Source organism: Callospermophilus lateralis, chromosome 7 (assembly GCF_048772815.1).
Source record: "Callospermophilus lateralis isolate mCalLat2 chromosome 7, mCalLat2.hap1, whole genome shotgun sequence".
In the NCBI taxonomy this organism is placed as follows: Eukaryota; Metazoa; Chordata; class Mammalia; order Rodentia; family Sciuridae; genus Callospermophilus; species Callospermophilus lateralis.
Genome location: NC_135311.1, coordinates 59498865 through 59512268, shown reverse-complemented (window position 1 = coordinate 59512268; position 13404 = coordinate 59498865). Strand labels below are relative to the sequence as shown.

General features: G+C 36.4%; 1 protein-coding gene across 1 annotated transcript in view; it reads right to left on the bottom strand.

Annotated features, from left to right (window-relative positions):
- Positions 1-640: 640 nt before the first annotated feature.
- The window catches only part of Dpyd (dihydropyrimidine dehydrogenase), a 798303-nt gene continuing 785539 nt past the window's right edge, over positions 641-13404 (bottom strand). Inside the window, exons 22-23 of the mRNA XM_076863439.1 lie at positions 5227-5367; positions 641-1997 (exon numbers count right to left, since the gene is read on the bottom strand). Coding sequence (XP_076719554.1) covers positions 1827-1997; positions 5227-5367 — 312 coding nt within the window. The 3' untranslated portion in view covers positions 641-1826. The remainder of the gene's footprint in view (positions 1998-5226; positions 5368-13404) is intronic.

Genomic DNA, 13404 nt, shown 5'->3' with positions numbered 1-13404 from the left:
GAGTGCCTTTGTAAATAGGCCCCCAGGAGTTTATTCATACCTTCTACCATGGAGGACACAATGAGAAGAAGCCATCTATGAACCAGAAGGCTGGCCCTCAACAGATATTTTATCTGTCAGTGCATCAATCTTGGACTTCCTCAGCCTCCAGAACAGTGACAAAAATGTTCTGTTGTTTATAAGACACCCAGTTTATAATATTTTGTTACCGCAGCCCAAACAGACTAAGACTGGGAGCATTCATACTCTCAACTCTAGTTGAGTGCTTGGTAAGTATTCGGCCATCATTTGTTGAATAAATCATCGCTGAATGAACAACAGGGGAAAGGCTGGCAGTGTATTAAACATAACCTGTGACTTGGAACAGGTTACTTAGACTGTATAACCATGTCCTCATTCATTTGGGAAATGGTAGTACCTAAGTTTGCTCCTTCTGAAGGGTGCATCTGGGCACAGTAGAACTGAATTAGAGAAAGAGGGTAAGGGGGATAGGGAGTGAAACATTGAAGAGCTATTCTTCACCACCCTTATTAGATTTGAACTGGCCTTATACATACATTTGGATGGATTCATTGTAGAACTAACCCAAACCTGTTGACATAAGGTTGCATTAGTAAAAGAGGCAACAAAAGAGCATGTCTGAAATACTTTATAACATTTTATTTGATATTATTCAATCATACAGATTTCTATATCTTGCATTTGCCATAAAAATATGCCACAGATTTTTACTTTCTGATTTACTACTTATACATTTATATGAAAATGTGCTATAAAGGAGAGAAAGTGAATTTATGTAATGCTACTTATTGATTATGAAAATAGAGAAATAGAAAAATATTATTTATTAATATCAGAAAATATAAATTTCTTTTTTATTCTATGGCTTGAAATTAAACATAAATGATAAAATAGAAAGTAGTCAAACTGGTTTTGCACATGACAAGCACATTATCAATACTATATTTTTCATTCTTGAATAATGAAGCACATGACTCAGCCGTGTGTAGTTTGGGCTTTGTTTGAACATTAATTGCTATAATCATAAAGGTTACTATTAAAAGCAGATAGAGCAGATCTGTGCACAGTAAAAGAGTGGCATTAACCAGAGCGCCATCGTAACATCTTATTTCATTAGGAACATAGTTTAAATATTCAAAGGAGAATGTCATGTGGTCCACTGGTGAGCAGTTTGGATACCTGTCTCAGGCATGAGTAGTAAATATTCTCACTTTTGGCACCTAGCACCCCAAAGAAGCTATGAGAGCAAGGGGGCCTTCATAAAGTTCCATTAACTCTTTTTTAGACTTTCTTTTCCTGCCATGGTAAATAATTATTTGACTTTCTTCATTTGTACTCTATGGTACTAATTACATTTTCTGAGAAGCAATATTAAAAATGAAAGGTAATTTTTAATTACAAAAATGTTTCATCAGAAACATTTTCTTGTATGTTAAAGTGTGTTTTGTTCCAGAATATTTAATTTCTCTTACAATTAGAAATCAAAGATGGAGCACAGCACAGGGCTATTTAGAAATTATCACAGTAATTGCCATGAAAAAGTTAATTTTTCACAATAGACAACTGACAGTGAACATCCAATTAACTGCTACACAGTTATTTAATAGCTATCCTCAGAAAAGAATTATTCTATTTTATGATCATTAATTGGTCACTGGAATTAGACATATTTTTAATATAGAAATTTAGTTAGAAGTTGTATATATATTTTAATTGGGAAAGAAGTGAACGCAATGATTACAATTTTAAAAGATAAGCATATGTAGGTGACATTGAAGTTCACAGCAACTGTTTTGCAAATCGCCTTAACACACAGGCTTCACAGCTAAGGGTAAGCCTCTCTGTGGTTCATAAGGTGTTGTCCTGGAAACCATTTTGATGCAGTCGATAATAGGGCAGACACTGAGACAGAGAGTGCAGCCTGTACACTTGTCAGTAATGGTGGGCAGGTGGGTTTCCGGATCAAACTGTATAGCCTATAAACAGAAATAAAGACTATTAATGCTACTGCCACCAGAGTCAAGAATGCCCCCATCTTATCATCAACATTTTTCTCCACTGCAATGGAGCTATACTGAGAGAAAGCAGGGCCAGCACCACTGTAGTGCAACTATAGCAACAGCTGAACTGACAGAGGAGGAAAAAAGAGAGAGAAACAAAATCCTTTTAAATTAGAAACAGAATGTTCAAAATTCCTTAGAGGTATTTTCCTTCCCTGTGTGAGGGAATATTTCATAACACAGTAATTCTCTAGTTTTCTTTGTTCTGAGCAGAGCTCAGGTCTGGCCCATCTAACCAGGACAGGGTGTCTTTCACCTGAGGATGTTGGGGGTGTTTTCACACATTCTCCTTTTCCTCCTCACATTCTCCTTCTTGACAGTGCAAGGTGTTACTGTCACGTGGGGTCAAGAATGTGCCTGTTTCGATTTCAAATTATGCATGTGGTTTTTAGAAGAAAACAGTTTTAAAAAAAAAAAAACTAGCTTTGTGATTTGAGAATTTTCAAGCTACTTCTAGGCATTGTCCCCTAATCAAGGGGACAAATCATTGAATGGAGAGCCAGGATAACTGGTGTCCCACCCTGACCCTGACAGTCCTCATTTACAAGAAATAGGGCTAGGGCTCAAGCTCAGAAAACTGCTTGGGATTTCCAGAAATTGGATAACTTTTTTTTTTTTTTTCCTTTTTCTTTCAATCTAGGATAAACAATAAAAATACTAATGTGAAATGAGGCTTGAGAGTTTTTGTAGAGTGGGATGATTTCCCTGTTGGAAACCATTTCAACAGTGGGAACAATATGGGAGTCCTCTGGGGAAGGCACAGTCCAGGAAGGACTGCGTGGGGGCAGGTGGCAGGGGCAGAGGGGAATTAGGGACCTGATGTGCAGTCTCACTTGCAGAACAAATTCAGTGTTCACTCAGTCTGTGTACTAATTTGGAGTGACTAGGTAGGGGCTGAGGGTAATTATGTGGGACAGTAAGTATCCCTGCAACCACTTACCCCTGAGGCCAGGTCTGCAAATCTTATATTTTCAAATAATTTTGTGATTGTGATTTTTCTCCCTGTCTCATGTTTGTGTTATAATCCAATTTAAGACACATAGTCATCTCTTGGTATTGGGGATTGATTCCAGGGCACCTTGTGAATACCAAAATCTGTGGCTTTTCAAGTCCCTTATATAAAGTGGCATAACATTTGCATATAACCTACAATTATCCCTCCCATTTCTATACCACCGTAGTACCTAATACAATGTAAATGCTATGTACCTCATTATTGCTGTATTCTGTAGGTAATATTGGGGAGGAAAAAGGTTTATACATGTTTAGCACATATGAAATTTTTTCCCTGAATACTTTTGATATGAGGCTTGTTGAGTCATGGATGTGGAGCCTGTGGCTCTGGAGAGTCAACTGCAATATTTTGTTGTTCCTTAAAAAGTTCACACTCAAATGATGTTACATGTAACCATATTTTCCCCCTACTTCCATTGTAAATCATGATATTGTTAATATGCAATTGGTTTGATTTATATTTGAATCATAACTATAGCTATAACAAATCATAAGATAATTTGTCCACATAAATTGTTGTTATACTTTGTAAAACACTTCAGATTGATGATTAGGTAGGTAAAAGTGATTTTTCTTCCTTATGTACCCCAATTTTATAAGCAGCAAATCAATGATAAAAACTTATGCTAGAAAACCTCATACTTTAAAAACTTGCCAAAATACAAAACTTCAGATTCAACTGAAGTTTTAATTTTATATTCAACTTTACATTCAGCTAAAAGTTTAAATTTTCTATTTTTTAATCTTTTGAGAGAAAAGAGTCAAAGAAGCACTTTCCAATTTTTTTCTAACATATAACTGTGATTTTTTTTCATTAATAGGAGACTTATTACTAAAGTTGCTTAAGACTAGAATTCCAGGGTAGCAGTTATATGCTAAGATTTAAGGTATTACAACCATGATGCTATCTATGATAGTTCTAGGACTTTACTTTTTGAAAGTGGGGCATTTTATTATTTATCTAGAAAATTCCATTCATCATTTCTTAAAAATCATTTTATTTTTTTTCTATATATCTTTTAAAAATTAATAAAAATAATATAATTCAACAGTTTTTACCAATTTTAGTAGGTTAGTAGTTTTGAGCAAATTTTAAAATTTGCTTTCTCCAAACTCCATATATTAAAAACATTCTTTCACTTTCACAATAAGTCAGGCCCTTGAAGAAAAAACTCACATTTAAAGCTATTGTTATTATAATTTTTATTCATTTCTAAAATTCAATTAGTTCAAGATCATAATTGTGTCATGCTCTGTCAAAAACAGAAGTTTATAAATGCATAGGAGATAAATGAAAACATAAATAAAAAGTTAAGGAGACGTTTATAGGACATATTTTCAAGAGGACAACCCATCCCAAAGAAGCTGAATACCCAGTTGAATACACAGTTTGTTTCCTTTCCTTCCCTTCCTTTCCCTTCCCTTCCCTTCCCTTCCCTTCCCTTCCCTTCCGTCCTTCCTTCCTTCCTTCCTTTCTTTCCTTTCTCTCTCTCTCTCTCTTTCTTTTTTTTTTTTTTTAAACTACAGTAGACTCTTTGCTGAGGAACAAGGACCTGAGAAGTAACTATGGCTCACTTGATGTGTAAAGATTACATTCTGTGTACTTTACCAGGTACAAAGAATTCCTGGGACCAACCTTCACAACTGGTGGTTGAAAGTGCTTTTCCTTTGTTACTGTAGTATAAATGCTCTCAGTATTGAGTGAAAGAGAATTATCTTTAGGCAGAAGGAATCAAGTCCTTCTTCTGCCTTCTCTTAGTATCAAAACATAGACTTTACTCATGTCCATCATTTTCTGTGAGTTTCTTTTCAGCTGGACTTCTCCCTCCAATTTTATGGATCATAAAATGATATTAAAAATAATACTGTGCACTAAAGAGTGGCATAGTTAGTATTAGTTATTATTTTTCTTAAAAAAAAGAACTATACTACAAGGATGAAAAGACAGAAAGATGTGCCTTTGCAGAGGAGCAATACTTGGCACATCTGGTTTGTCCTGCACACTTAGCAACAGAAGATGCTTTTCTCTTCGACCTTAGCCCCTACTTCCTTATAAACAAGGAAAAAAAAAGAAAAACAAAACAGCAGAAGAAACATGCCTCATAGCATCTTATTCCAGCAGAATTCTTACCTGGTAGCCAGAGTCATTACAGGTCATGTAGCATTTACCACAGTTGATACACATTTCTTCATCGATCATAGCCACAACCTGCTCTGTGATGCTCAGTTCACCGTATGCTCCAAGGTACTGCAGTGCTCTTCCGATTACCTCCTAAAAGACAGACAACGGATTACTCAGTGCTTGTTTTAAAACATTTCCATGTAATGACTATATAAGTCCAAATTTCCATGTTTTTATATAATGTATTGCAAAAATACAAAACTTCAGATTCAACTGAAGTTTTAATTTTACATTCAACTTTACATTCAACAAAAGTTTAAATTTTCTATTTTTTAATCTTTAAAAAAATAGATTGTAATAAGAGACTTTAGGTATTACAGTGCTTAGATGAGGACTCCATAATTGTGGCTTACATATTTCTGAAAGATGGGCAATATGCATGTCAACTTTAGAAATAAAAGACAATTAACTACATTCAGTAAGTTTTCTACTGGATAACCTAAAACAGAATTTCAGAAAGCAGGAAGGGGAAATGATACATTTTCATGTTGTTGGTGCTTGCTTTTTCTCAGATTTGGATGTTGAAAGTAATGAGAGATGTTAAAAGGTAATATACTAGAAAATTTTGGATTGCTAGGAATGCAGGGAATAAAAATCCAAATTCTATATATTTATATCACCATAATTGAATGCTAGATTTTCATTTAGAAAAAAATTGCTTTGAGAGCACACTCACCTGTCGTGTTAGAAGAATATATTGCATTATTTAAAAATTATAATGTATGCTAATTCATTAGATTGATCCAATAGTTAAATTAAATGCTCTTTTACTTTAAAGAACTGAAATTTCTTCATTCACTGCTGAAGATCTTTCATGCAGTTACACATTGCTTTGTTCTCCATATTAATTGGAAGTATGCTTAATATGTGAAGCACAGAGGATGTTTCATCAACAATAAGAAACACTTTGTTTCACAAAACAAAACAGAATAATGTAACAATGTTTGTCAAATTAGTATGCTGTCAAGATTTTTCTGCTTTTGTGTTTTAACTTTTAAAATAAGACTCTTTTGTTTGAATTCAAGGTCCATGTTGAAGGAGGTTTGACTCTCACTTAATGCCATCGTTCTATATTCTCTTTGGTATTTTATTTTCTGCACTTCTTTTTGCGACCTTGGTTACCCTTCTTTACTTTATTTTCTACTTGAGCTCTAAATGACAATATGCTCATTACCATGAGCTTTCGAACTGAGACTAAAGTTTACATTATTTATACAGTTCATTTGTGTACTCTCAAGTTGTAAGATGATAGGAAAAGTTTCAATACTGTCTTGCCTACTTTCTTTTCAGTGTGTTGAAGTTGCCATTTCAACTATACTGCAGTTTGGGCGCTTGAGGTCCGAGTCAATATGGCCATTCTGAATCACTCTCACAAGCTCAAGGTCCACATTTGTCAGCTACATGATGAGCCTTCTCTCTCAACACTGGTAGTGCAAATTCACCACTAACTGAACCTATCATCAGGAACTTAAAACTAGATCTTCCTACAGATTTCCTAGTTTTTGAACACCATTAGGAATTTTCTAGTCATGCAGAAGCTTAGAATTTCAATAATATTTTACTCAAATGTCTCCCTTCTAATATCTCCTTTGTTGTCACACCCTTGGAGTTCAGGATCTACCATACCTTTTGCATTCTCTGTCTCTTCACATCTTTAAACATTACTCATTAACTTCCAATCATTTCTAATGGGGTTGTCAGAATCTACCTGGTAAGTGTCCTCCTCATATTCTTCCTTTCTCACTCCTCCCTATGCAATGCTGCCATCTTAATCATGATTGCAAAAGTGCACACTAAATTTCTCACTACCTTGCTCAAGCATTTGCTGAATTAAGTCTAGACTTACCAGGCTGGCATTTTAAGATTCCTACCAAGTTGTCTTTTTCTGTGTAGTTTCTCTCTTCCAAACACCATTTACTTTAGCTACACTGTATGCATCTGGGGAACACCTGACTCATCTAATTTTATGTGTAATCCTCTATGCAAAATACCTTTTCTTCTTATCTCCTCTTTGAAAAATCCCATATGTATTGCAAACCATTGTGGTTTAGATATGAAGTATCCCCCCAAAGCTCATGTGGGAGACAATGTAAGAATGTAAAGAAGTGAACTGATTAGTTTATGAAAGTTGTGACCCCATTAGTGGATTAATCCACTAATGGATTAACTGGGGATAACTGTAGGGAGTTAGCATGTGGCTGAAGGAAATCAGTCACTAGACATGACTTTGGGGTAGAGCTCTCTTTGTTTCCTGGTTGCCATGTCGTGAGCTACCATACCCTTCTGCCATGTTCTACCTCACCTTGGGCCTAGAGCTCTGGAGTCAGCTAACTGTGGACTGAAACAATGAAAAAAAATAAACTTTTCTTCCTCCAGGTTGTCCCTGTGGGTCATTTCATCACAGGGATGAAAACCTGACTAACACAGAAATTTCCTCAATTGTGACTATTTCATGAGAGGATTCTCAATTCTTCCTTCTCTTTTCCTAACTAAATGTTAAAATGTGATCTTTCTCCCTCTCCTTCTTTCTCTTCTCTCATATTCCCTTTCCATTCCTTCTTCTTCCTCTCCCTTCCCCATCACCTACCTACCTTCCTTTTTCCTTTGCTCTCTCTGTCTCAACCTCTCTCCCACCCTTCCTTCATTTCCTCTCTCTCTTTTTTTTCTCTAACGTTCAGTGATATTTTATGTTTTAGTGAAGCTCATGATAATAGAGCACTTTTGAATCTTTACTGTTTTTCAGGCCAGTGCCATACTTTCTAAACATTTTCTCAGTTAAAGTTCATGAATTTTATGGAGAGTGAGGTGACTGTGATTTAAGATATAAAATTAAGTAAATGATAAAGCAGGGATTCACACCAGTGCTGCCTGACTTCAAATACCACGATCATAAGCATTCCGATAGGTGACACGTTTGTTATTCTCCATTTAGTGAGTGTTCATGTTATAGATTTTCCAAAGCTAGCTTCCTGGGTTGCAATCTTTTAGTGGGCTTTATTTTTGTATTAAGTGATGTATCTTGTTTTTTTAGAGCATTGAAATGTAATGGGTACTCAAATATTGAAATAAATTTATCTTTTGTATATCTATGGGCTAAACAGAGAGTAGGTACATAGGTGGGGTAGTAGTTATTTTATTGAACATTTATATTTATGTGAGATTTTCGCATACAAAAGAGGCAAGGAATCTGAACATGTTTAATATTTTCTAAAAATATTTTAAGATAGCCAATGTATGAGGTTGCTATCACTATTTAAAGCGATATTTAAAAGACTATCTACCGGTTATAGAAAATATTTTTTTTCGATCAAGTAAATAAATCAGTGAAAACAGTTGTTTTACTCAATCAGATCATGATGACTGAAATCACCACTAAATATTCAAAAGATGATTTATCAGGAAATTCCTGGATAGTCATCAAGCTTTAGAGACTTTTCAAAATAAACAATATAGATACCTATGAGATCTCATTGTAGGAAGCAAGTCCATATTCTGTGCATATTAAATATACCTTTTATTCTGTATTAGATATTTGCTGCTGTAATTTAAGAACAGCATTGTTTAATGTGAAACTGAATGATACAAGGTCTTTAGGGCCTTTAGAAGTTCTTAGCCCATGGTATCAAAAAATCATTGTTGTTTATTATAGTTCTTTAAGAAAATGTTATTTATTTATTTAAATCTGAAAGTGGATAAAAACTATTTTAAATCACTTTTGGAAGGAGTATGAAAGAAAAAAAAATATCATTTTGTATGGCTGAAAATGTGGACATTTGTTGAAATCCCAAAGCCCCCCAGTATACTGCCAGCTTATGAATACCCTTGAGTACACGTCTTGGAATTTGGAGATTACAGAAAGATGCATATAATCAGGAAAGCACACATGGCTAGTAGGGTCCCTCTTGGATACACATCTGCAGAGATTAGGGAGCCTACACTCATTATTCCATAGAGGGTGTGAAGATACAAAGGTTGTACAGTCTGTTATAGCTGTTCCTGATTAGTGGAACTGTTTATGTGTGGATATGTACGAGGAGAAAGTGATGCTAAATACTTGAAATTAAAGATGTGTTATTTGAATACAGGTGTTCATAGAGTTAGCATTATAAAGGAGAGTGGATTTCCAGAATCTTCTCTATAAATTAATTATTTGTTCAGGATATTTAAATGATTTTTTTTTTTTTTTACCATTAATCAGTCAGTACATCTGCTTGATATAAAGTTTAGGACCAAAGAGTGAAGAACTAGAGGGACTTGACCCCATTCCTGATGTTTCCGGCTTTCTCCATTAAGATTTATATAAATGTATTAATTTTTGACCTTTCTGAAAACACAGTTGAAGTATTTTTAAATTGTGATTATTATTTAGCATGTTAACTGTTCTATTTCAAATCTTCCCATTTGATTAGCATACTTTCTATAATTCCCATAAACATGTGCTCTTCGAAGGCCAGAACCAAGAACAGCATACTGTGGGCAATGGCTGTAACTTCTAACCTAAAGAGAACCACTGTTTAAATTATTTGGGTGTTTAGCTGGCATGGTGGCCCACACCGTTATTCAGAGGCTGAGAAGGAAGAATCACAAGATCAGGGCCAGCCTGGGCAACTTTGTGAGACACTTGTCTCAAAAAAATAAAATATTTAAACCAGCAAAAAGTAAACTATTTCTTGTTTAATTCCATAACCATTTCTTTACCTTTACCATTATAAGTGTCACATGTTCTTATCTTTTTACCATGTTTGCTCTTTGCCAAATAAACCCATCCAAATAGGAGATAAGACAATTTACTTATCTTACTGAATTTACTCTTACAGAATTTATGCTGATTCTTAGTAACTTCTTCCTTTATTAATGCTCTTAAGGCAAAAGTTTAATGATCTTTGTAGAATTCTTTTGGGATTAAATCTCAAGCTCCCTGATCTACTCCTATATTTTCTCCACTCCATTATCCCTCCCACATCCACCTTTGACTTTTTAAAAATCCTGGAGCAACGTTTATTTTTCAGCAGCGTGGTACCATAATCACATACACAAGGACTTTCAAAAACACAGCCTGCAGCTCCTTCTTGATATCCCACCTCATGCCTTTTAGTGGGGAGGCAGGGAAGAGGCTGCACACTTAGAAAGGAGAGGCTGACTCTGCCTTCAGAACGCTGGTAACTGGGGATTCAGTTGAAAACACTGAGATGAGAGGACAGAGGCAGACGATGATCCAGAAAATGAGGTAGAAGCTTGACCAAGAAATAGGACAGAAGCACATAAATGTGGGGAGAGAGGGTGGTGTGGGCAGGAGCATTAGTGAGAGAGAAGTTTCAGTGCAGATCCTGGCCTTGACCCTGACATTCTTTCTCTGTGGAGGTGGGCTCAAGCTTCAAAATAGCAGGCTCTGGCAGGATGCTTTGGGTTTAAATTGATTTAATGAAGCTAAGTGTATTTTTATGATATCTGTGTCTATCTTTGGCTCTAACTCTCAAATTCGCTTTCCTGGCCCTTTTCAGTTCAAAGAACATTCTGTACAAGGATGCTGAGGAAGATAATGGGAATGGAAAAGTCCTTCTCTCTCATTGTAATTTAACAATATAGCATCTGTTCTAAGTAGTGGGTGCATTTTTTTTTCTCTTAATAGACAAAAATAAAATTTCTATTTTTCCTCAGATTTCCTCCAAACTCAATGCACTTGAAACTTTAGCACTTCTGTCCCATCCTTGAATCTCAAGGCCATGATTTTGCATTCATGCTTGGTAATGTGATATCATTTTGAGCACTGAGTTATCTAAATGTTTTATGTTTTTCTTACTCTTTGGGCAACAGTGAAGATGTCATCAAATTTTAATGGACATCTTCTCTTTTATCTGGATCCATCTTCAGGTTGGAGTTGTTGACCGTGGGCTTATGAACTTTCAGCACTGAAGTTCCCGAAACTAGATTTTCTACATGAGGGACACTTGTCTACATATGTGCAGACTTCCCTTCCTTGGTCTAATAAACTTTAAGGTAACACGGGATGGTTACTTTCCTTCCAAATTCCTTTCTCTACCATTTCCCCTAGATTCTTCTAAGGAGCCAGCAATCAGCCAGTGCAGCCAGAGTCCTCTCTCTCTCTCTCATGAAATTGAATTTCAAAAAAAAAAGGCTATTCAATAATTTTTTCAGATGCTTTGCTTTCAGTGGAGTGGAATTCTCATCTGAAGTCTATAAAGGCTTACGTGGCTCTTCTATCTTGCCTGTGCATATTAACCATCTGGTTATGAGGTCTCTGATGATAGTCTCAGGACAACATTTCTGTTTTTCTTTCATTTCACTTTCCTGCAGCTGCTTCCTCCATATTTCACTCCCGGGTTTGTGTAGTTCTGTGTCTGCGCTCATCTTTTTGACTTATACCTCCCTGCCCCGCCCCCTTCCATGGGACCTACTTATAATAAGTAACACATACCTTTCCCTGGCCATATTCCAGTGAGGAATCACATCTCAACACATCCTCCAAAGATTTAAGAGATCATTTTGACCAAATTCGGTTACATTTTTAAAGTTCAGTTTGGTAAATTGTCATCTGCTATTGGTTGGAATAGAGACAACTGAGAATATGAATGCTGCCCCCAGCTCATTTCTCTAGTATCTTCTGAAAATTGCTGGGCGAGTCTTCCACTATTTTTCTTTCCACGCCATCCCCTTTAGGCTCCATAGTATCTAATACGGTCTTACAGTTTGATCTGAGTACTTTCCTCCTTCCTTTCACAATTCAATTGAAATAATAAACCACTCGATCAGGCTGACTGGTCTCCTGCCAACACTGGCCTGCCAGTCTTATGAGATGCAGTCCATCTCTTACGAGAAGCAGCAGGAGGAAGAGACGAAAACGTCACGAGTGCCCTAAACCATTCATTTTCCTACCCAGAAATTTGAAGACGTTAGAGATACATCCTTGGCTTCATAAAGAGATTGAGAATTCATTCTCATATATATCAACAGAAGCGGGGCGCATTCGAGGGACTTTATAAGTCTTGGCAGACTCTCAAGTCTGTGCTATATGCTGCCTGGGAATAAAGCACGTTTCTTATTTAGCTGGGCCAAATGTGCTCACCGTCGCTTCAGCTGTCTGAGGAGGGGACGCTAGTCCTTCCTGAAGGAGGCACTCCCTGCTTTCTTTCCTCTAGCACAGGTGCACCTGTGGGATATGTCCTCAGTAGAAGGGACCCTTTATCCTCAGTTCAGAAGGCGAGTCCCAGTTTTCTTTTGTCTTATTTTCCCCCTGCAGCCTTCCAACACTGGTTCTTCTATCTTTTCCTTCTTCAGAATCTTTTTCTGTTTCCTTTACAGACTCAGTAGCTTCAGAACACAGTAACAAGAGTGACGCATACTATGTCATTATGAAATGGAAACCAAGCAATGAAGGAGAGAAGGAGGAAACTACCTGGATGCCAGGCTGCCCCCTGGGCCTCAATCATTCCCTGGATAAGATTGAAGGCCCCTGAGGCCAGTTTTCTGCTTCCAGGGAACAAGGAGAAGCAGAACGGAGACGGTGCAAGGACCTTGGGTTCTCAAGGACACTAGTTATCATGTGGCTTTGGGAATAAGCCCCCTTGATATTCCAGCTGGAATTATTAGTGGTTTCATGGTTTGCACCCTTGCTCTTTTATACTGTGTTGAGGCCGATCAAGTTAACTTGATCACATTCTTCATTATCACTTCTCTGCTCTGTCTGTTTTCTGAATTCCTGTGAACAAAAGAATAAGATTGCCACTTTGACACCACTGCCTCCTTGATCCACAGATTGTGCTGGATTTAAGGTCCCGTGGCTGCATGTTATTACAAGAATATTTGAACATATGATTTGCAAACATGCTGATTTGATTGAAATGCCCAGGATACGATAGTGCTTAAAATGGTCCAGGTTCTCGAGTTAGACTCGGAAGCAAATCTTGTCTTTGATATCTTCCTAGCTGTGTGACCTTGGGCAAGTTATTTAACCTCTCTGTTTGTCAATTGCTTAATCAGTAAAATAGAAATAAAACAAGTATCTCATAGGGTTATTGTAAGGCTTACATAAGCTAATTTACAAGCACATAGCAGTGCTTGAAACCTCATAAGAACTCAATAAATATTAGCTTTTATTATTAATTCTCT